Here is a 22,240-nt window from a genome sequence, read left to right on the forward strand (position 1 = left end):
GAACCGATAATCAGCATTGTGTTAATGGTATAATTGTAAAGGCACTGATCAATGGGTGCATTGATCGGTCATGCCTAAAAGGCATGACCGGTCAATACACCAATTGACCGGTTGCCTAAATGATATATATGCCAATTGAATTCATTTGGAGAAGACATAGAAAATATTAAATGATCTCTCTCCTTCAGACCTGCAGATAAAAATCAGAATTATTAGACATTGACATAATTCCTCATATCCATATATAGCATTCATAGTTCATAACTTGTTCTTTAATTAAAATTGAAATAACTTTACACCTAGGCAATATGATCCACCAAGGAGGGGTTCGAGAAATTAAGGGAGGTAGTTAATAACTCACTTCCAGTCAGGACAACCTTATTTTGGACATTCTCCAAGATCCCTACAGGCCGACAGATCATCGAACCCCATGAATTCAGCACCTTGGCAAACTGGTACCGAACTCTGCGATTATCGAGTGACCACACGGACCTCTTTGATGATGGATGGGAGGAATGTGAGAGCAGCTTAGCACGTGTTGGAACTAATTGCACGGAGCTTTTACAGAGTTTGGTTGGCGATTGGAGGCCTAAGATGGAATATAACGAGCTGAGATTACGTTGGAAAGGCCAGCTAAAACATGATGATGGGGCTCCATACACCAAGAATGATATGGTAGTGGCTAGCAAACTGCATTCAACAATGCGAGGTTACAAGACCAATAGAGAGGATGGGAGTTGGAGTTGCAAAGGGTAAAAAATCACTGAGAGGATATCATGTTTTGAATTAATAGCATAGCTACACCCCTTGAACCGGAGATAAGGGCCATCTGCATAAGGTTTCAAGAGTATGTTCAGGGAGAGCGAGCTGCACGCCAAGATATTTGGAAAAGGTACTTAAATGGTGAAGATGATTTTTTATGGTAAAAAGGGAAAATATCTACTTTGGGATGACAAAAGTGCAGTCCCCAAAGTTATTTCTTCTAACTACCAAAGTACTCTTTTCTATTTTTGAGTTCCGTGTTGTGCACTTTTTTGAGACAACTTTATTTGTGATGGTTGTTAAGCTGGTTGGGAGTGTAAGTTCCATATTTACTAGGCATGGGTGCACATGATGTATGGATGAATCTGGACCACTTGTTTAGTTAAGTCTTGGCCATTCATCTAGATTTTGAAAGTCTATATAAAGGGGACTAATTATCTCCTATTTTTGTAAGGAGTTGAAGAATTGTTGCTGAAACTCTACCAAAATATATACAAAATTGATGGAAGACAAATCTGTGTCTATTTTCTTGTGAGTGCATGGTTCCCTTTCTTCCAAAATTTAAATTTTGTTATGCATTTCATTTACAAATGGTTTATTTGGGTTGATATTTGATGGGAATTTTTTGTTCATACCATTAAGGATTAGCTGATTGTTAATCCCCCTGTATGGTTAGTCTGAACATTTTAAAGAGCTTAGTTCGACTACTTAATGCTTAGTTGGATGAATGTTTTGAATTCAATATATGTATAGTAGTTTGAAAATCAAGTTATCCCTTGAAGATTGCACCGGTTTTGTCTAGTTGTGTTTAACTAGCAAAACAAAGCATGGTAATTTGAAATTTCTGTCTATTTGCTCAAAGATGCTGTTTTAGTTAAAGTAGCTTAGTTTCTTTCCCTTACTTTTTTTCTATTTATTTTACTAATCTGAAGTTGATATCCCCGAAACAACATCATGCCTAATGAAAATTTGATGAGCAGAAGACTTGTAAAGTCTCGAGAACGACCTGTAGAACCTTTTTAAAGACAATCTTTATCGTAGGCATAGGTCCCCCTAGTGTTACTAGCAAACATGTTACCATTGAGTTGCCCCACAGTCAAGACCTGACAGTTTAAACTTTGAGGTTGTCTTCTTGTGATTGTCCTTAGTAGCACTAGAAACCTCCTTATGCAAGAGAGAATGGGATTATCTCGATATTCTATTCTGTGTTGACCGAAAGAGTAGCAGTACAATTTCCCGCATCAACAGAAGCCCTAGCCAAATGCTAGGCAAACCCGTAGGACAAAAAAAGTCCAAATAAGCAGAACGGGAAGTCTTTTAGGCACACAGTTATAAACTTGCAGCCAAATCTTTCTCCAAAAATAATGAGTTTTTGCTTGGTAATCTGTGAGTCAGTAACAATATTTATTGAATAACATGGTGGAAAGTTAATTAAATGAGCAACACAAAAGCATTTTCAACTTGCAAGTACTTGTGGGTTTTGCAACAATGATTTAAAGGACCAGTGATTGTCTATCAGGCATCAACCATACGTAATAGTTGTTTATAACAATCTAATAGCTTACACTACCTTAGGCAACAATTTATATAATGAAAGAAGTCAATCTAACTTGTATTGACATAATATAATACAAAACACCATCTGCATTTATTCACTGAAAAAGTGATTAGTCAAAGTCTTGTTCCACAAAGAATATGAACAAACAAGTATCATGGTAGAGTTGCGGTGGATGGTCCTAGAGGTACAACACCTTCAGCTGATCCTGAAGAATGTATCCCAGTAGGTTGCAACTATTTAACTGCAACATGGAGTTTGTAGATCTATTTTGCATGCTGCTTCAGGTGATGTTTTTGTAACATTTTCCTTTATTAGGAATAGTTGCCCTTTTTAATTATGTGTATTTTTCTACATGGCTCTTATTATTTGGAGTAGGACTTGGGCTTTGATTATCTTATCAACTTCTATTGGGATGTACATACTTGTAACAAATGTCACCGTGAGTTCTTGAATAAGTGAATTATTGTTGTTGAATGAATACATCCTTTTTCTATTTTTGCTTATGTTTATGTGGATGAGAATGACACTTCCTTGCTTGAATCTGCAAGAAATATTAATGTTTTGACCTGAATTCTTGTTTCTACAGGTTTGGATGTATGACAATACAAGTGGTAAAGCAGATGGCGCAGTTGAACAATTTCTTGCAACAAAGGAAACTCTAGATGGCAGTAAGGAGGCAAATGTTTTAATTGTAGGTGGCAGGAATGGTTCGCTTGGGTAAGTGTTCAAAACTTCAAAATCTAGAATCCTTGAATATCAGTTGCTGCTATCAACATTACTTTTTAAGAGAAATCTGGATGGATAAATATTCCTTTAATTTGAAAGATTCTTATGCGCAATTGAGTATATGGTTTCATATCAGAGAATATATGTAATTAGATTTGATTTTAGAGCTCCATGCACCACCTTTATATGTTTGTTTGATTTGTGGGATCACAGGGATTCAATCTTCATTCATTTTTGAAATGGTTCATGGACAGCTATTCTGTTGTAGGCCCCTTCTTTTAACTGAAAAACTTCCAATAGCAGAATGCTAGATTTGTAGGCATTCTCAGTATGAATATTGGATTCATACTAATCTGCTTCACTGGGAAGCATATCTTTTCTATGAAGCATATTCCTACTTACAGAAGATAGATTGTATCGTTTAATTGGTTTCTAGTCCTTTAAAGGTATGCTTTTTTAGAAGTACTTTACATTCCAATCTTCTAAACACATTATTGGGCTAAACTTATTGGTTGTCATCGATTCCAGCTATCTGGGAAGAATTCATTGGACTACCCCTCCCCTGCATTTTCATTTCCTTTTTCATTTACTGGTGATGATTATGATGCTGCATGCCACTCATTGAGCTAGGTGTGATACAGTGTGAGAGATCCTATTTGTGGGATGTGAACTACTTTTCCCTAATAATTTTACAGGAATGATATGTAGAACTAGTTATACGATGCTAATTGTAAAATGTTATCCATAGAAGTCTTATAACTGAGACTGCTCAAACTAAAAATGTTTGGTTGCATGATTTGAAAATATATGTAGATAAGAACATTTCCACAGACTTATTTACTGATTTGAGATTGGTATATAACTTCTACCTAAGCCTTTGATTGATTCTATTATCCACTATCGTTTTACTGATGCCTTTTCATTAATGTGGCTGGTTTGTCAGTCTGTCATTTGTACATCAGAGTCCTATGGATAGGGATTTTGAGAAGTCAAGAGAGATAATAGGGCAATCATTGATATTACTGCATCACTTTGCAGTCCCTTTAGTTATGGAAAATATATGTAACTGAGTAAATCCAATTCCTGTTCACATGGATTTTTATGAGCTCAAAATTGTTCTACTTACTTTGCTAAATTCATGAAAAGTTTCCATCTGTGCAGTTGCAGAGACTCTTGGTGAATTCTGGCTGGAGGATTCGCATAGCTCCAAGTGCTTTTCAGAAATTTACCAATATCCTTGTTTCTTAGGACTTTGATTAGTTTATTAAGGGGTTTGACTCACGTTGAAATTTCTTGGCTAGATGTTTACATGGAGTCAAAACAACTTCTTCTTAGTTTCTTCCATTCCACTTATCAACTCAATCAAATGAACACATTGTTTGTATGTTATTTCTAATTTGTTTGTTATCTACTAGAAACGTCTGCTTTTGTTTTCTTTCAAAATATATTTGACTAGATTGTATGATGTAATTGCTTCACTCTGCTCACTTATTTTTTAATGTTTTTTTTTCTTGGATTGACATTATATGTTCTCAGACATTCCTTTTTTTCTGTTCGTGGTAGTTGCCACCAGTTGGCTGTTAGTTTTTGTAGACCAGATTGGATGTATAAGAGGCATACATGTATGGCTGTTTGTTTGTTTTCTTTGAAACTATTTTAGCCTTTGAACTGCTTTGCAGACAATGTAACAGTGCCATTATTTTGTCAATTTACATTTGTGTTTTTGGTATGTTAGGGTTATAAAGGGTTCCTTATTAGTAATCTTGTAGCAGTTATAGTGTAATTAGCTCTGTTAATTAGTATCTCATTTCCATAGGGAAGAAATTGCAAATTTTGCTTTTGTCTTGTTTGAGTAACTTTGTTTTGCTTCAGATATAAGTAAATATTCAGTAGATTTACTTCTGCAGGCTATATGAAGTGGAAGGAACTAGGGAACAGCTTGAGTATGACCGAATAATATGTCGACGTTATCCCTTTGTAAGTACAAGTTTGAACCAGCGAAATCCAAGTGAGAATCAGCCATCTCCTATTTGGACCATACAGGAACCAGAATTGTCTTTTGAGTCTAATATAACTGCTATCAAGAGGCTTGGAAGGAGATCTGACTTCATAAACCATGAGGGGCTCAATGAACGTGCATTGTATCCACAAACACTAATTTTTTTTTTATCTGAATCTTGTTTCAAACATCTTTTATGTCATTGGAAGCATGATAGATGCTAATTTCTTTGGAATACAGAGGTTATCTTCAATTTGACATGTTTCAAAATCGCAATTTTTTATTTTTTTCCATATTGCACACATATTAATAGTTTTTCCTGAGATAGTGGAAAAGGTTTTGCCCATAACTTACACGAACAGATTCACAACTCTAGGTTCTGGAAGCGTTGGTGGGTCACTATATAGTTTGAATCTCAATGCTGCTCCTCAGAGTAGATTGTCAAAATGTATTTCTACTAGTTGCACAATTTGGACAGCTGATAGCAATTTTGATGGCACAAGAGCCATTATAGGTAATGTGATGTAAGAGATTCAAATTGTATTGAATGATGTTTCATTGCTTTGTATCCATTTTCTTGGATTTCTCTGTTGTTGAATTATTTCAGTTATGACCATCTATAATTCTGAATTATGCTATAGATGATCTTACAATAATGTGTGTAATATATCTATTCATAGCAATTCATATTTCTATATCAAGCTCTGAAGTCAAGAATGAAATATATGATAAACATGCAAGATGAACTATTACCATCAATGCACTAGCACATATCTTAATGCTGACAACTGGCACATGGTAATGTTCTGGAGTATATTTATTGCACTACCCTCATCCAAATGTGAATGTGAGATCAATACGCAAAGGAAACATCTATATTGGAAAAATGTTAATAAGCAAATGGAATTGGGACAGGATGCACGTGGGGATATAATCATAACCCCAACAAACCTAAAGGGTTTGTAAATTATTATTCTTTCTATATAATCTTAAGCATCATTTCTTTCTAGAATCAGATTTATGTTGACCGTATCATCATTTCATTTATAATAAATATCACCCTAGGATGGGTGGCAGTTTGTTTATCTAATTTTCTAGCTAGTTGACTAGTTCTATATCATATGTTTATGCATATTTCTTTATAACTTATAAGGATTTTTATTTGCAGAGAGTAGAGTTTTCAATTCCCTTCTGTTTTCTCCTCTTCTATTTTTTTTGATTAAGAGTAAATGGGAACATCATTGATTCCAGGTTAGGTCTAGAGATGTACAAGCCCTAGGGTGGACATCTTATTACACTCATATGTCCTCCACTGAGTTGTTGGTTGCTGTATTGTGATGGGCCTTTGATCTTGTGTCATTTTCTTCTTGGATGTACCACTTTACCATTTGTGCTCATTCTTTACCATTTGAACTTGAGTGTTCTATTTTAGAGGGCCACCTCAATGTTGCTTCTACAGCTTGATGCTCAACGAATACTTGATGAGCGGAAAATTTGTGAGAAGAGAGAGAGAGAGAGCACAATACTACCACTGAAAGGCAATGTGTTCTTTGCCACAAGGAAACTGAGACACTACAAGGTCAAAATACCAAAGTTATTGTCTAGTTGAAGCCTTTTTGTTATAATTTGGGAAAAGTCGCGGTCGTTGGAAAAATCACAAAATGGATAAGGTATCTTCAATATTGACTTTAATATGAAATCCAAGATTTTGTTTAATCATAACCAAGCAGCTCACCTTCAGTGTGTTATTGAAAAACTTTTTGATACTTTTCATCATGAAAATGTCCATCTTGTGGATGATACTGAAATCATGGATTGCACTTGATACTAAAACATCATACCATTATTGATCTCACCTCAAAATTATCTCCTCTCAACAATGCTATTGCAGGCATATTCATGCTTTACAATATGTTGTCATTTGCAGAATTCTCTTTAAGAAAGGTCTTGATTGAGTTTTGATTCAATTTTTTGCTCATATTGATGGCCTGTGTGCACTTGAGGAGTCTTATGGTAGCATTTGTGGTGACCATTTTGGTGGTCAAGGCACTAGACTAAATTACCATTTGAAGGAATACAAATAACAAAAATTCACATGAATACCATTCATAGCCTTGTTGCATGGTTGCACTCTGATACAGCTCCTTGGCCCTTTTCAACTTTAGCTTGAGATAACAAAGTGATACATTAGTCGTAGAAAGATAAGATCAAATTCTTACAAAAGATTAGAGCAATTGAATGAAACAACATTACTATTTATGGAGTTATAGGTCATGCTGGACCAGAAGGAATGGGTTTTCCTGATAGAAGTGACATTCTGTTGAAGAACGACAGCATGGTGCAAACATGCCAAAGCTGCTTCTAAATTTCAAGATACGTTTATTATTTCTACATATGGAACAAGATTTTCCTTTGTCCAATCTTCTGTCAGTTGTTGCTAATTTTATGCTTGCATTTTCATATCTATTTCTTGATACTCATGTCTTCATAACACGTTTACGCATATCAAAGACATTTGATCTCAGTACTCTGTTTAATAGTGTCTCAGATTAGTCAGTTTTGTTGACTAGAACAATTCCTGCTTGAGAAGTATGGACTGATGTTTTATCACTCTGATGTTCAACTGTAAATTCATGCATTTTTTAGATTACTTGTATCTAATATGGAAATTTAATTATTTTGAATTTCTATTTCAAGGTACAAACCAGGGCACTGCCCTTGTTGACATAGAACATAGAAGACTATCATGGGTATGCCGAAGTAAAAGTGACGTTCTCTCCCAGCAATTTGACCAATCTGTAAGTAATTTTTCAGATATTAGAAAACTAAAATTCTTACCTACAGATATAAAACCCTGGGGACATTGATGCTATATCATCCAATGGAAATTCTTTTAAATATATTTGTTCAGTTGACCTTATTAACTGGGTAGTAATAATTGTAACCACCTCACCCTGCCATAAAATCTTTTGCTATATTTTTTCATAGTTTCTCAATTTGCAGTATCATACAAGGGTTCATATTGGCTAGTACACTACTGTGTTTACTTTGATCAAAATTATGATTAGATTAATGTTATCATATGTTAGTGTTTTCTCTGAACAATTCAATGCTAGAAGAGTTGTTTTGAAGGATACAATTATGTAAAATTGAATGTGATTTATTTTTTTGAGATCACTGTGAGTTATTAGCGCAATTGTGGCTGTAACTGTAATGTTCCCTTTCTAGGAGACAGGCAAATGAGCATGATTGGCCTATTATCTGGGTTCCTGTAGGTCAGTAGAATGGTTAGGGGACTTTTTCTGAGGGGCATAGAGCTTTGCAAGGGCTCTATGAACTATTTTGAACGTTTATACGACAGTTCCTACTTAATAGGGAGAACTGGTAGTTGACTGGATGACCACCCGAGGGACCACGGAGTAGAGCAGCAACCTTTTGAGTAGTTTTAGGAGTTTGGAGTGAAGTTCCTATTTTTTAGGGCAAGTTCCTATTTTTTAGAAGGAATTGCTAGTTAGCCCGCATGACTCAAGTGGCATCGGTGACCACAGTGCTTCAGACGGAATTCAGATCTGAGTCTCGGATTGCATTTTATGAATAAATAAATTATATTAAAGTGATATTATAATCACTTTATAATAAAATAACTTATAATAAGTTGGCCCCCTTTTTCCTAAGCGTTTGAGGCATAAAATGTTGTAATAAAAAGGGGAAAACATTATAATAGTAAAATATAATGCCTAAAGAGTCAATTTTTAAAGAAAGGCATAGATTTTATTAAAAATAATAAGTTGAAAATATGGAAACCCTAAAAGTGACGACCTAGGGTTTGGAGCCTTTTAAAAAGGCATTTGGAGGTCATTCTTCATCATTCTTTTGATCATTTCTATCTCTCATTTGAAGAATAGCAGCTTTGTGATCAGATATGCAGCAAATAGGTGTTGGAGAACGAAACTCTTCAAATCCAGGTAAGCTTGGACGAAACCCCAGGCCATATTTCAAGGAAATTCACTTAGGAATTTCCATTTGGGCCTCAAAATTCAGTCTAAATCGGTATTCTCAGATCTGCAACAGCAAGGAGATTAGACATTAGAGGTAATTAAGGGCAGCAATAAGGGTTTCAATATTGTAGGAAATTCATTGTTAGTGGTAGGAATCAGCAAATAAGTGGTTTTATTAGACTTTCTTAGGCAGATTTGAACAGTATGAGCAATTCTTTGAGGATTAGAGGGCAAATTCAGTGATTTCTCCGAAGAGTCTATTAGAACTTGTAGTAGATTTTCATTTAATTACTTCTTCAATAAAAGTTTTTTGATAATTATAGTGGATGCTAATAGACCTTATTGGAGGAGCTATTGCAACCAGGTTGCCCCTATAATGCCATTTTTGTGAGATCTCTCAATTAAAAAGCACTATCTAGGTTAGGCGATTAGACTTCTGGTATGAAATTTGTCTCTTGTGGTGAAATAAGCACATTTATTGAAATTATAGTTTGCTGTTGTAAATTTCAGAATTCTGGAATTAATTTTCAGTCAATTTATTTCCTTGTATTTCGCATTCATTATTCATTCCAAGACAAAAAACACAAAGAAATCAGAAAAACATAAAAAACAAAACAAAATCAACAAAATCCCTTCGCTGGCCAAGGACAAAAATTGGAAACAAAATCAGCAGATTGGATAAGATATCAGTTCGGAATCTTACAGTAACATGTTCACGTATAAGATTTGAATGACATGCTAATTGTGATGTATTAAATTATTTATTATTTTTGATTAATTACAACTTAAAGTAGAGAGTTCTTTTGTGTTTATTCCATAAATATAGAAAAGATGCTTCTTTCCCCGTATAACTCAATATAACTAAGTAAAGGGATGTGCACCACATGTTAGCATCTCCCTCACCCCTTATTATCATATTCCTAGGTACATAACATGCCAATCCTCTACGACATGTTTCATGCTTGAAATACGAGAAGAAACCAAATAAGTAGTCTTCCTCAAATCATTGTACATTTGTAATTTCCTCTTTGCAGGAGTAAGTGCTAGTTAGGGACCCTTAGCCTATTTTAATATCTGTAGGCTAATTGGGAGCAAAAAGATAAGAATTAATTAATTTAATTAAGTTGTCTAATTTCAGTCAAATTGTATTTAATTATATAAAATTGCTTTTATTTTTATAAAGTGAATAGTTAAATGGAAAAAGTGACTTTTGGGGGTTCTAGAATTTAAATTTGAAATTAATAAAGTCATTCGGTGGAAAATTTAACATTATTTTATATTTTTTGGGAAAAGTGTATAAAAGGAGGAATTGGAAATGAGAAAAGCATTCTTGACATTCATTTTATCAAATCCCAGTCTGGATAAGAAAGCAATTGTTTATCTTCAGCCTAGGACGAAAACCCCACAACGAAATTGGTTTCAAGGACAAAAACCTTTCTAGCTAATCCACAGGTTGATTCACATAGGATTCACAAGTGATTTAAATGATTGGAGTATGTTTTGATTTTGATTTTGATAAGGGATTTCAAATTGTTTTGCTTGCAAATATTAATAGTTTAAACAAGAATAGAGTCTAGGAGAGTATTTGGCAAAATTATTAGCAACTGCATTATGCAATTGGCCATTTAAAAGGAAGTTTCAGGCTGTCCCATAGAGTTCGATAATCTTTACACACAAGGGGAGTAACAATCTAGAGTAGTTGGACGTGGGTCATTGAAGGGAGCTGATAATGCTATCCTAGACCACTTGCAATAGAGATTGAGGATTATTGAGTTATGGTAAGGAAGGTGACCCCTAGGAAATAGTTGCAGATACACAGCTTGCATGGGAGTTAGGACAAGAAGGGACAATGATTTAAGGATATATTTGGGCAACCTAACAACAGATAAGCATTTAAAATCTTATTGTCTGGAGGGAATGGATCAAAGTTTCAATATTTATTTGAGCTGCAGCAGTATGCAGTTCTTGAAAGGTGTCTAGTTGGAGAGAACAACACTTAGGTCGCCCCTCATTTGTTACATTAGCTGGCTGCTGTAGCAACAAGGATACCAGCTGTGCTATTGGGGAGCATTGTGGATTCCCTGCAATAGCCTAGCCACCCATATTTAATTTATCATACCTTTCCAACTTGTTGGTTGCAAATACTGAAGAAAAGGATTTTTTGCCATCTGCAGTCTCTGCAATTTGTGTATAGGAACCATTATTCAACTCTATATTAGCATCCACAAATTTTATGTTGACAATGAACGATAATGCTGAATTCAATATTGTGAAAACTTCCAGTATTAGTTGAGTAGCAAGCTGTCTTTTTATATTTTATGTTATGGATATTTTGTCAAATATTTTATCAAACAAGCACTAAAGGAGTAAAACAAAATATAGTGGAATATCACAGCACTAGATAAATTGACATTCTGTCAAACATTTAACAAAATATAAGAAAAAAATAGCAGGCACCTTACAGTGGTATCAGAGCTGGTTTTCCTGCCAGCCTATTGGGAGTTGAATAAACTTATGTATTTAGTTAAATCATATGTACCTAGTGAAAGGGCTAATAGTTATTATGAGAGGAACTTGAGAAGAGGCCAATTTAACTTTTTAGAAAACCCCAGGAGAAGAATTTTCTTTTTTTTTGGTTGAGGAACATGTTGTCTTAATTTTTGAAATTTAAAAAATTGACAACCCCTATGAATTTTTTATTTAAAATTCATAGTTTTATTTCTCTAAGGCACATTTTACCAGGCAAAAACTCGTATTGGTTTGTGTCTAGTTGTGTGTGAGTGTGTTTGTCATCTTTGTCCAAGTTTTGGTCGGTTTTGGTTTTCTTTCTTCTTTCTTTTTGTGCAATTTTGGCTTTTGAGTTGGTCATTACAAGTAGTAGGAACTTTTGAATGGCATTGCAAGTAAATGCACTTTACTTGTAGTCGGGTCTCTAGGACCCGATTATAAGTTAGTTCATTGTTTTAAAAGTTAAAAAAATTACTTGCAATCAGACCCGATTAGAAGTATGTTCATTTTCTTTTAAAAAGTTCAACGTGCTTGTAGTTGGGTCTTTAAGGCCCGATTACAAGTATTTCTTGCAAAACAAACAAGAATGTAAAGCAATCATCTCACACTTCTATCGGGCTTCTTAGGACCTGTATGCTCTCTTTATCCCGCGATATTGTAGGATCCTTTTAAGGCGTTTTCGATTTATAATATAAGTGTCATTCTTAGCACGCTTATGAGCCTTTGAGTGGAGTATTGAAATCTCATTCTAACTCAATCATTTGGAGCTGCATCAAGATTTGAGCGCATTTTCCTTTCATCTCTTTAGGGTTTTGCTTTAAGGTAAGTGCAATCTGGCATTCTTGTTTTGTTCTTTCTTTTGTTTTGTTTTTCCCCTTGATGTTGATGTAGGGAACACGTATTTCCCTTTGTTTTTCTCCCTATGTCGCATGCATTTACTTGCAATTGATTGCATGCTTTCCTGTTGATAGAAGCATATGAATGAGTTTTTGTTAGCAAGTATTAGCTTTCCTTTGCGTTGCATTATATGTGCACTCGCAATTGATTCTCAAAACCCCGATTGCAAGTGTTTTGGCTAAGTTCGTTGTTTTCTTTGCAAGTCACCCATTCTTTGTGCGTTGCATATGCACTTGCAATCAGGCCTCAACTGCCCAATTGCAAGTTTGTTTCTCCCACTGTCTTCTGATTGCAAGTATGTTTACTTGCAATCAGGTCTCCAAGACCCGATTGCAAGCTTATCCTTATCACTCATTTGCAAATATGCACACTTGCATTCAGGTCTCCAAGACCTGATTGCAAGTGCAAGTGTCAAAGTTTTTTTCTAGCTTGTGTTGATCATTTCTACTTTTTCAAGTTTGCTGCTATCTATTTGCATTCCGCCCCTTGAGATCCAAAATTTTGCCCTTGTCACCATCAATGTCTTGTCCATAATGCATCATTCAAGCTTGTCCACTCTTTTTCACTTTCTCCATGATAAATATCATGATAGGTCAAGAGATTGGGCATTGTTTTCCAAGTTCTTTCGCTTGAAGAAGGTGTCATGGCTTCTCCAATAGCCTGTGATGATCTCTTAACTCTTTGGGGCTTTCATCGCAGTGTTACAGATTCTTGCTCGGTGACAAAAGAACCAGCATCTCCTTCAAACAAGAAGATGAAGTACAAATATGACAAGTACTAGAATGAGATTTCTCCTTCTCAAGTGAGTTCTCCTATCAATGAAATCAAAGATATGGAGATTGGGCATGTTGATATGTCCGAGTTCCTTGAGAGAGTAGAAGGGTCACCGAATCATAGCATGCAATTGCTTTTGATAGTCATATTCATTTGGTTTCCACTTTCTCAGTGGTTGCCTTGGAACTAGAATTTGTCCTTGCCTGCACTGCTCATTTTGACAAGGGATCTAGGACGATCAGGGATGATGATGGCAATATTATTATCAGATTGGATGCAAAAACCATTGATAAAATCTTCAAGGTTCCTGCTGCCCCAGTATATGCAAACATTACTATGAAGGGTGCTCTTGATCACTACAACTAGAAAAGATCAGATTGCATAAGGCATATCAATTCCAAGTGGCTTAAGGGTCCTAGGACTTGTTTTTCTCAGTGGCTCAAATTGTACCGTTCTGAATTCATTGAAGAAATTAGTGACATGATCACAATCATGAGCAGGATAATGGGGTTGAAACAATCTAATGTATTTGAGATCTAGATGTATAAATACATTGTGGTCATGAGAAAAGATCATTTTCATATGAATCTTTTGGGGTGAAGTGATTAGTGCTAATCTATGTGATCAGCTCTCACAAGTTTCAACCACTCTCACTTTCTACGTGATTTCCTACTTGGTGTACATAGCAACGCCACTAAGATAGTTTCCAGGTCTTTCTACCAAAGGTGACAGGTCGCTGGTACCAGTATGGAAATACTATGATCAACTCACCTTGAGATCTAGTAGGATTCACTAGAGGAGGGTGCAGGATGCCTTCTTTGGTCACTTCGTGTGTTTGTTTGATAAGACACTTAAGAAAAAGAGTGTCTGAGATAACCTGGAAGAAAGTGAATGAGTATGGATGCCCGCTCCTTCAGTTCCCAACTTTCACTTACATGAGAGTTGGTTGTTTTGAAGGTCATCCAAATATGCTTCCAAGATATTCTACCTGACAGGATCATCCTCATGGAGTTGGCTAGGTAGCTGATGACAGTTCATGTAGTCCAATTAGCTTAACATAAGTTAGGGATCGATATATCCTCACATAATCCACTGCAGATTAGTCGATATTCCTTGACAACTTTAGCAAGAGCCAAGGCAATGGAGACAAAACTTTAGGAAATCAATTTGAAGAAGTTCAAGGCGAGAAAACATTTTGATTATCGAGGGATGAAAGATAAATCAAGAGGGCCTTCACTCATGTTCATTGCCTTTAGGATGTTTGAGTTGATTTTTGTACAGAGGAAGACATCAGGAAGATGAACTACAACAGGCTTACCTTGGAGCAAATTGTAGATTTGGATCTAACCAAGATTCCAGAAGGCATGGTAGATGATGAGAAAACACTTGATCCAGAGTATATAGAATAGAGGGTCGCTGAGGCTCCTCTTCCATCTGTCCAATGGTCGCAGAAGGAATCTACCTCAATCTTTGATAGATTTTAGCCCATCCTTGCCAACACCAATGCTTGGCTAAAAAGCAATAATGTTAAAACCATAAAGATTAAGGTTGGGGCAGAAGATGATTCAATAGGACTCGTTGGGTGCAAGTCTAAGTGAGAGTCAAATCCCAAGAGGGTGCTTCTTCCTCCGGTATTAGAATCAAGCTAAGAGTAAGTAGGGCTTTGGTTATTCCTCTAGAATAGGTATCGCTGAGAGGAAAAGAGAAGCCTCAAGTGCAAATTTAGGTCATTGACCCTGAAGGTGAACCACATGAGGAGAATGATCCAGAATCTCCTACTACTTTGAACTTAGATTCTCCTCATATGGCCATTCCCCAATTATCTTTGGATGTTCTTATGTCTCCAATAGACACAAATGTGGATTCTTTTTTCTACAATTCACATTGATCCTGTTGTGCCAAGTGCATCTATTTTTACCATTGTGACATCTTCAGCAACAAATATATCTATGAGTGGATGCGAATCCTCCGTATACCATTCTATCAAGTATGTCACTTTTTGAGATTGATACCCCTATCGTAAAATTTGATAGGTTCATGTCTGAAGCCTGCCATGATTTGCCATCTGAGCAAACACTTGTCGCTGTCTAGACCAAGGCTTCCCCTAGAATGACAACTGTAGTATAGGCTGAGCCTATTTCTACACAATTTACAGTTGCTATTATTGAGGCAAGCTCATTAGGTTTGCCCCCATGGTTAAGTTCATTTACTCCAAAGAGGAAAAAGCAGGAGATTTCTCTTGATGTGTTTGACTTTCAGCAACTTAGAAAATCCAAACCAAAGGTTGCTAAGAAAGCCAAAACAATTTCGCGAGTAATTGTGGATAGTAACAAGATGAAGTATGTAGAGGTGGCAGAGCCTCTTATTGATAAACCACAAGGGAAAGTGCAACTATTTGCCTCCAGGTTCACGAGAGTGGAACTAGGGAGGCAGACACATGTTGGAATAGTGCATGATGCTCAGGACTTAGTAGCTTTATTAATTCAAAGTTATGATGAGCTCCTAGCGAAGAAGGATAATCTCAAGGAAGAAAATGCATAACTCATCTTAGTGATCTAGAAGATCACTAATTCTTTAGAAAAGGTTGATCCCTTGACTTCCTCCACTTCCGAAGAGTCCATCAAATAGGTTAAAAAAGCTGCTCAGAAGGCAAAAGCTATTGATTCTTGGGTAGATCAACTGGTAAAATGGAGTACGCAAGTGGTGAAAAAAGCCTTCTTGGTGCTAGGCAATGCGAGGACAACAAAGATGAAACTGAACCAAACTTTAAAATCTTTTAAGTAAAGTCTAGAATCTATAAATAGAGATCTGAAAATTTGGCATGAAATGGATCAAGTGAAGTTGGAAATCCTATGCAACAACGCTGTGATACCAAATAGAGAAAGGTATATTGAATTTGAGGAGCTTATGATCAATAAGTCCTTAGTTGTCAAGGACCTAATTAAAGATATAGAGGTTGCTCTAGAAATGAGTACTGAAGTGGAGCAGGATATTATCTCCAATTTTGAGAGAATGTCCTGCAAGATGGTAGGTCAAAATAAAGAATTGCTTCCTAAAAATGTGAAGCTCTCTGAATTGGTGTCAAGGCTTCATCAGGAGCTTGAATCCGATCAATTTACAATGACTTCAATCAATAGATTTGTGAATTGCCAAGTTTTCCTTGATAAGATGCAAACTTTTCTTGAAGAACATAGAGCAGCGACAGTGAGATACTTCGATGTCATCATCAAAACTGTTTCTGTTGCAAGGTATACAACAAGTCCAAATCCTTATGGATTGCAGGAATGAATTAGCAGGTTTCAATCTTTCATGGCCAGGGATAGAGAAGAACACGAAGTGTCTCCTGACGCTTGAGTTATGTTTTTGTTTTGTTGTAGAATATATTTTCCTTTTGACAGATTACATGTAATAACAAAAATTGTAATTATAGGTAGTCTCATTACTTGTAGTCTTGTAACTTGTAATTACATGTAAACAAATTACAAGTTGAAAGACAATAGGACTGTAATTTGGAATAAGTCATTGTTAGTTAGCTGTGGAAAAAGTCTTAGTTACTTGGACTTTTCCCACTTTTTGCTCTTAGCCCCTCTCCTATATACATCGAAGGGTGCTCTATGTATTGGATATCTTTTTAGCAAGCAAGAAAACTTTGCAAAAATTTACAGTGATAAAGACTTTGGGTTTTATACTTGTAAACTGGTTTCTCAAGCAATATAAAGAAGACATTCGAGTTTCAGACTTTGTGTTGAAACCTTGTTCATATATCCATTATGTTCTTATGTCACAATGCTATACTTTTCTGCATATACTTGAGATTCTAGCGAAGTTGTTGAAAAGAACTTTAATCTAATTTCTTATAGACTTTGTGCTGGAAATATTGAGGATTAAATTATCATAGCTAAGTGTTCATAATAGAGAGAGGCTATAAGACTTTGTGCTTATAGTTGTTCCTATTTTGTAGTAGTCTAGAGGTGCACCATATCTACAGACTTTAAGCTGTTGTAAGTTGTACATTGTTATCATACTAATCAATCTGGAAGGTAGATAGGATTGTAGACAAGTGAAGGCTTTGGGCTTTACTTCTATATTACCGTCCCGGGGAAGTGACGAAAGACTTTGCGCTTTCATGGTAACTTTGCTTCCTTTCATATAAGCATCTTTGTAGTTCTTGAAATTTCTTAAATTTCTGTATATGTTACTCTAGTTGCAGTTTCTTTTTTGAAAAGAGATAAGAATATCATCTTTTCTGAAAAAAGAGAAAAGGATGTTATCCCACCCAAGTTAGATTAGTGTTTATATATTATAGTTAATTTGTAATAGTAGGAAAGGGGGAGCCTTTCTTTAGAATTAGGAAAGTTTTAAACTCACGTGTTGTGGCTGAAACCATAATTTTGCACGCCTTCCTAGGTGTACAAAATTTTCAACCAACAGAACAAGGGTATGTTCACATGGCTGATAGGGAACAAAGAAATGACAGGAACAAAATTGAACAAATTGAACAAATTCTTAATGACCTTGCTAGATGGCAACAATAGTTGGCTAACCTTTTGACACAAATACTGCAAAACATGAACATGCCCAAGTCTGATCATAATGACAACAACAACAATAATGGGGAAATGAGTAATTATTGGACTAACAAGTCAAACAACAATACATGAACAATGATTGGACCAGCAGCTAGACGCTTGATGCCCACATTCCTAAGTAGGGAAGAAGTTTCGAAAGGAGGTGGACAACAAAATGATGGTTAAAGTATTGTGGATTACTTGCATGAGTATCAATCACTAGGAGATGAGTTCCATGCAACCATATCATTGATTGATTTTTGTCAGCTTAAATTAAGGAATAGACCTAAGAGGGAAAGAGGAACACCTATAAAGTACGAAGTACACACAAATTAAAGTTACAACATACAATGAAACTAAATATATTCAAAGTTTAAACATAAAGGATTATATTTAAAATGTAAATTGAAAACCTTGACAATCACTAAAGTTCTCTTCACAAAGACATCATCAAAAATTGTTTCCGTGATCCACTCTTTATCAATCTTTGTTGAATATGTTAAGTCTAGTCAATAAGATAGAAATACTTTGCAATGTTAGAAAATTAGTTGCAAACCAGAGTTACGAGATTCACCCGGACTTGCCTGGATTCGTAGAGTCACCCTCGGCAAGTCCTAGGGGCTCAGACTTGGACTTGGACTTGACCGAGTCTGGACGAGACTCGTTGAGTCCCGTGGAATCACCGAGCCCAAGCGAGTCCTGTCTCCTAGACTTGGCCAGACTCAATTTCTTTTTTTAAATTTCAAAATTTAAATGCTTTTTTGGTTTATGACATGCCCCCAAAATACACATGGAATATAACATTTAACTCCTCATCTTTGTCTTCAAGTTAGTCTCATTCTCTTCATCAGAATATATACATGAAATATTGTTGACTTGGTGGTCAGCACCTCCTTCGGGGTTCGTGACATGGCTTAACCGCTTCCCGTGGATTTGGGTAAGTCTGGCATTTGAAGCAAGTGTTGAAAGCTTGAGCTCCTGGTGCAACGATAAACATACCTACAATTGGTATTAGAGCCTTGGGTCATGGGTTCAAATCCCGGGAGGTCTCCTTCATTCCGTCGGTGCGAAACCCTTAGTCGGTGCTGAGGGGGAGATTGTTGACTTGGTGGCCAGCACCTCCTTTGGGGTTCACGACATGGCTTAACCGCCTCCTGTGGATCTGGGTAAGTCTGGTGTTTGTAGCGGGCGTTGAAAGCTCGAGTTTTTGGTGCAACGACAAACATACCTACAAATATAACATTTAAGTATAAGTCACATTTCCCTTGGTGTGATCCCTCATCAAGCTAAGTACGATGGCACAAGTCCTGTCCCCTTGGTGTTATCCCTCATCAAGCTAAGAACCTACAAGTGATTATAGATATATTTTGTTATTTTCTTGCATGTTCTATTGTGAGTCTCATCCAATTAATTTTGCCTATGTTTTGCAAAGGAAGGTTAAGGCAATGGGCTGCACAAGGGGTCGAAAAGAGTATCAGATGCCTCTCTTGAAGTAATATTTCAGTCATTATGTATGTTGTTGCATTGCTAATAACAATTTGCACAACATTTTGTCTGCCCACCTATAAAACAATTTCCACCAACATTAAGCTCAAAGTCTCTGTGCTCTTTGTTTTGTTGGAGGCACCAATTGACTTGCAATAAATCAATTGACAATCTAAGCCACTAAAAAATCAATGAGGGTGCTGCTTCTTCCATCTATCCACCTATCTCAAAGAGATGTGCATCCAAACTGGTGCAGATCAACAGTTAAGAATCTACTAGGATTGTCAAGTGTTGCTGCTATTAAAACAAACTCTCAACTTTTCTAAAACAGAAGTCAAATCAAAATAGAGATTCACACATTTTTAAAAATCATTTAACACACTTGAGAGAGTAAATCTGCTGCAAATACTCTTCATTGAAATCTGAAACAATTCCTCATTTCTGAACATCAAGCTACAGGATTACAATGTAACAATCTATGGTCTAACTTCTGCAACAAACCATAAAACCCAAATAACTTCTGAAAATCAGATCAAAACTCTTTCAAACCAGTAACAAGCAAGCTGAAAAATCCTCTACCCAACTCTCATGGAAGCCAAGGAAGTTTTCTGGTTCCTTCTTTATATCCTTGCTTCAATCTTCGATTTTCCTCACTGCAGACCATCTGGACATGTGTTTTCTCTTTGCTCCAATACCTGCAAATGAAAATGCCTTCTCCCTCCCTTCTTGGACGTGGGAAACTCCTATTTTTACCTCCCATTCAATTTGCAATGAAGATTTCAATTTTCTTAAGCAAACCTGCTAATTTAGGACCAATACAACTCACCCCACTTCTAGGCACCCAAGTATGACTTCTGTTTGAAATCAATAATTCTAAAAACCCTAAAAGGAGTTAAATGCATTTTCCCTCCTTCCTTGGACATGGGAAACTCCTCATTTGCCTCTCATTTAATATGGAATAAATATTTTAAAATTTCTTTAGCAAAACTGCTAATTTAGGACCAATACAATTCACCCCACTTCTAGGTGCCCAAGTTTGACTTCTGCTTGAAATAGAAATTCATAAAAACCCCAATGGAGCTACAGAAGGCAATAAATTAGCTTTCCCAAGCTAGGAATGAAGCTCAAATTCCCAAGATTTAAATATAAAATATTACAACTTGTAAACAATTGCATTTAATTATTGAACCATCAAACTCCTAAAATTGAATAATCAGACCTTAGAGCTGGAAGAATAGCTAAGAGGATTAAATCAGACCTTGAAAACAAAAATCACCACAAATATTAGAGATAATAACTAAGAAAATCTTTTTGGTTGTGCAGGATTGCTTGTGAGCCTGGATGCTCCTGCATCACAAACTTTCCATGTTGCTTCTTTTTGATCTTTCACAATTTATTTTGCATCTATAATAGCATCTTGGAGCAACTGGCCACTTGATATTTTTAAATTGGGTTTAAATTGTTTGAATCGCATTTGAATTGCAGGGTAAATCTTTTTGACCAATTTTTAACATTTTTTTAAACTTTTAATTTGACTTGAAATTTTTTGGGGGGTTAGGGTTTTACCTCGTGTCTTAGTAATTTTGTTTGGCATGTTTTTACTTCATTCACTTTGCATTCGGAAGTAGCCCTAACTTTTCACCTATGTATCGCAATTGTTCCTTTAATTGTGGTGGCACATTTGCATTTTTTTTAACTCATATTTGCAATTTTTAAGAAACATTTTGAAGTGGAAATTTGTCATCCAGGTTTGATTCAAGTTCATGTTGTAGAGTGTGACTGCATTTTTCTGGACTTTTTCTTCATTTACAACTTCATATTAGTCAATCTAGAATCTAGATGACTATACCTACCTCTTGATGTTTGAAGAAGTTGGTGGCCATGCATAGTGCCTTGCAACTTCAAGATTGATAGATTCATGAGTTCATTGGACTGCAGTTGCATATTTTTATGTTTTGGTCATTTTGTAGTTGAAACTCGCAGCCTTTGGGTATTTTGTTGATATGTCAACAATGAAAACAATTAGTTCTTGTATAATATATATGTACATTAACAATGAAAACATTGAAATCTCAATTCAACTCTTATGTTATATACTAATGTTCTATAATGTATATGGTGAATGGCTTATTAGTGTTATCAAATGAATATCTAAAAATTCCTATATTTTTAAATCTTTGCCATTTTTAAATAGTTGTACCTTGCTATCCTCTAAAAAATGGCCTCCCAAATAATTCATCTTGGAAATGCATCTCCTAGCCCTTGTCATCCTCATCTTGGGAACATGTTAGAACATTATATATATATTTCGTAAAAAATCTAATACAAAAAAAAAATTGAAAAATGCTACATATGAAAACAAATCTTTAATATGATGTAAACAAAATTGTGTTGTGATTATTTATGTCTCCCAATAATGTACAAGATGTCAAAAAACAAATTGTTATGTCCATAAACAAGTTAGGGAGATGTAGTTGAGGTTAAAAAGGAAGAAGTCCTAAAAAGTTAAAAGCATATGAAAAAAATCAGGCACCTTTGAGGGAGACTAGGTAATTAACGTTGACAAGATCGATCTAGATTCTGAGTGGATTGCAAATGATGACGTTCTTCTCAATCCTTATGATTTTGATATCCTAAGGGAGATCAACATTGGCGTTGATGTGGTTGAACGACTTAGGAGAATACCTGATCCAAGAGCTTCATTAGTTGGGATTACGAGATCAACATTGGTGTTGATGTGGTTGAATGACTTAGGAGAATATCTGATCCAGGAGCTTCATCAGTTGGGGCTACGACCCTCTAGTGTAGCTCTCTTTGTAGTAGTGAGACTCATTGACTACATTTTAATTTCTAGAACTTTGTACTTAGTTTGTAGGTTGCTTTTGTACAAAGTTGATTGTAATTGAATTTTTGAAAACTATTAATCCCTAGTTATCATTTATTGTTGTTCCTTCTGAAAAATTGA

At 35.7% G+C, this 22,240-nt stretch overlaps 1 protein-coding gene across 7 annotated transcripts in view; it reads left to right on the plus strand.

Moving 5' to 3' along the window:
- LOC131074707 (uncharacterized) overlaps positions 1–22,240 on the plus strand; it is a 177,244-nt gene that overhangs the window by 95,857 nt on the left and 59,147 nt on the right. For all 7 annotated transcript variants that reach the window (XR_009113107.2, XM_058011407.2, XM_059213867.1 and 4 more), the window contains 4 exons: positions 2,907–3,037; positions 4,954–5,187; positions 5,408–5,559; positions 7,743–7,843. Coding sequence is in view for 6 of the 7 variants with exons in the window: in XM_058011407.2 (XP_057867390.1) it covers positions 2,907–3,037; positions 4,954–5,187; positions 5,408–5,559; positions 7,743–7,843 (618 nt within the window). In the remaining variant the exon portion in view is untranslated. The remainder of the gene's footprint in view (positions 1–2,906; positions 3,038–4,953; positions 5,188–5,407; positions 5,560–7,742; positions 7,844–22,240) is intronic.

This window comes from Cryptomeria japonica, chromosome 11 (genome assembly GCF_030272615.1).
Source record: "Cryptomeria japonica chromosome 11, Sugi_1.0, whole genome shotgun sequence".
NCBI lineage: Eukaryota > Viridiplantae > Streptophyta > Pinopsida > Cupressales > Cupressaceae > Cryptomeria > Cryptomeria japonica.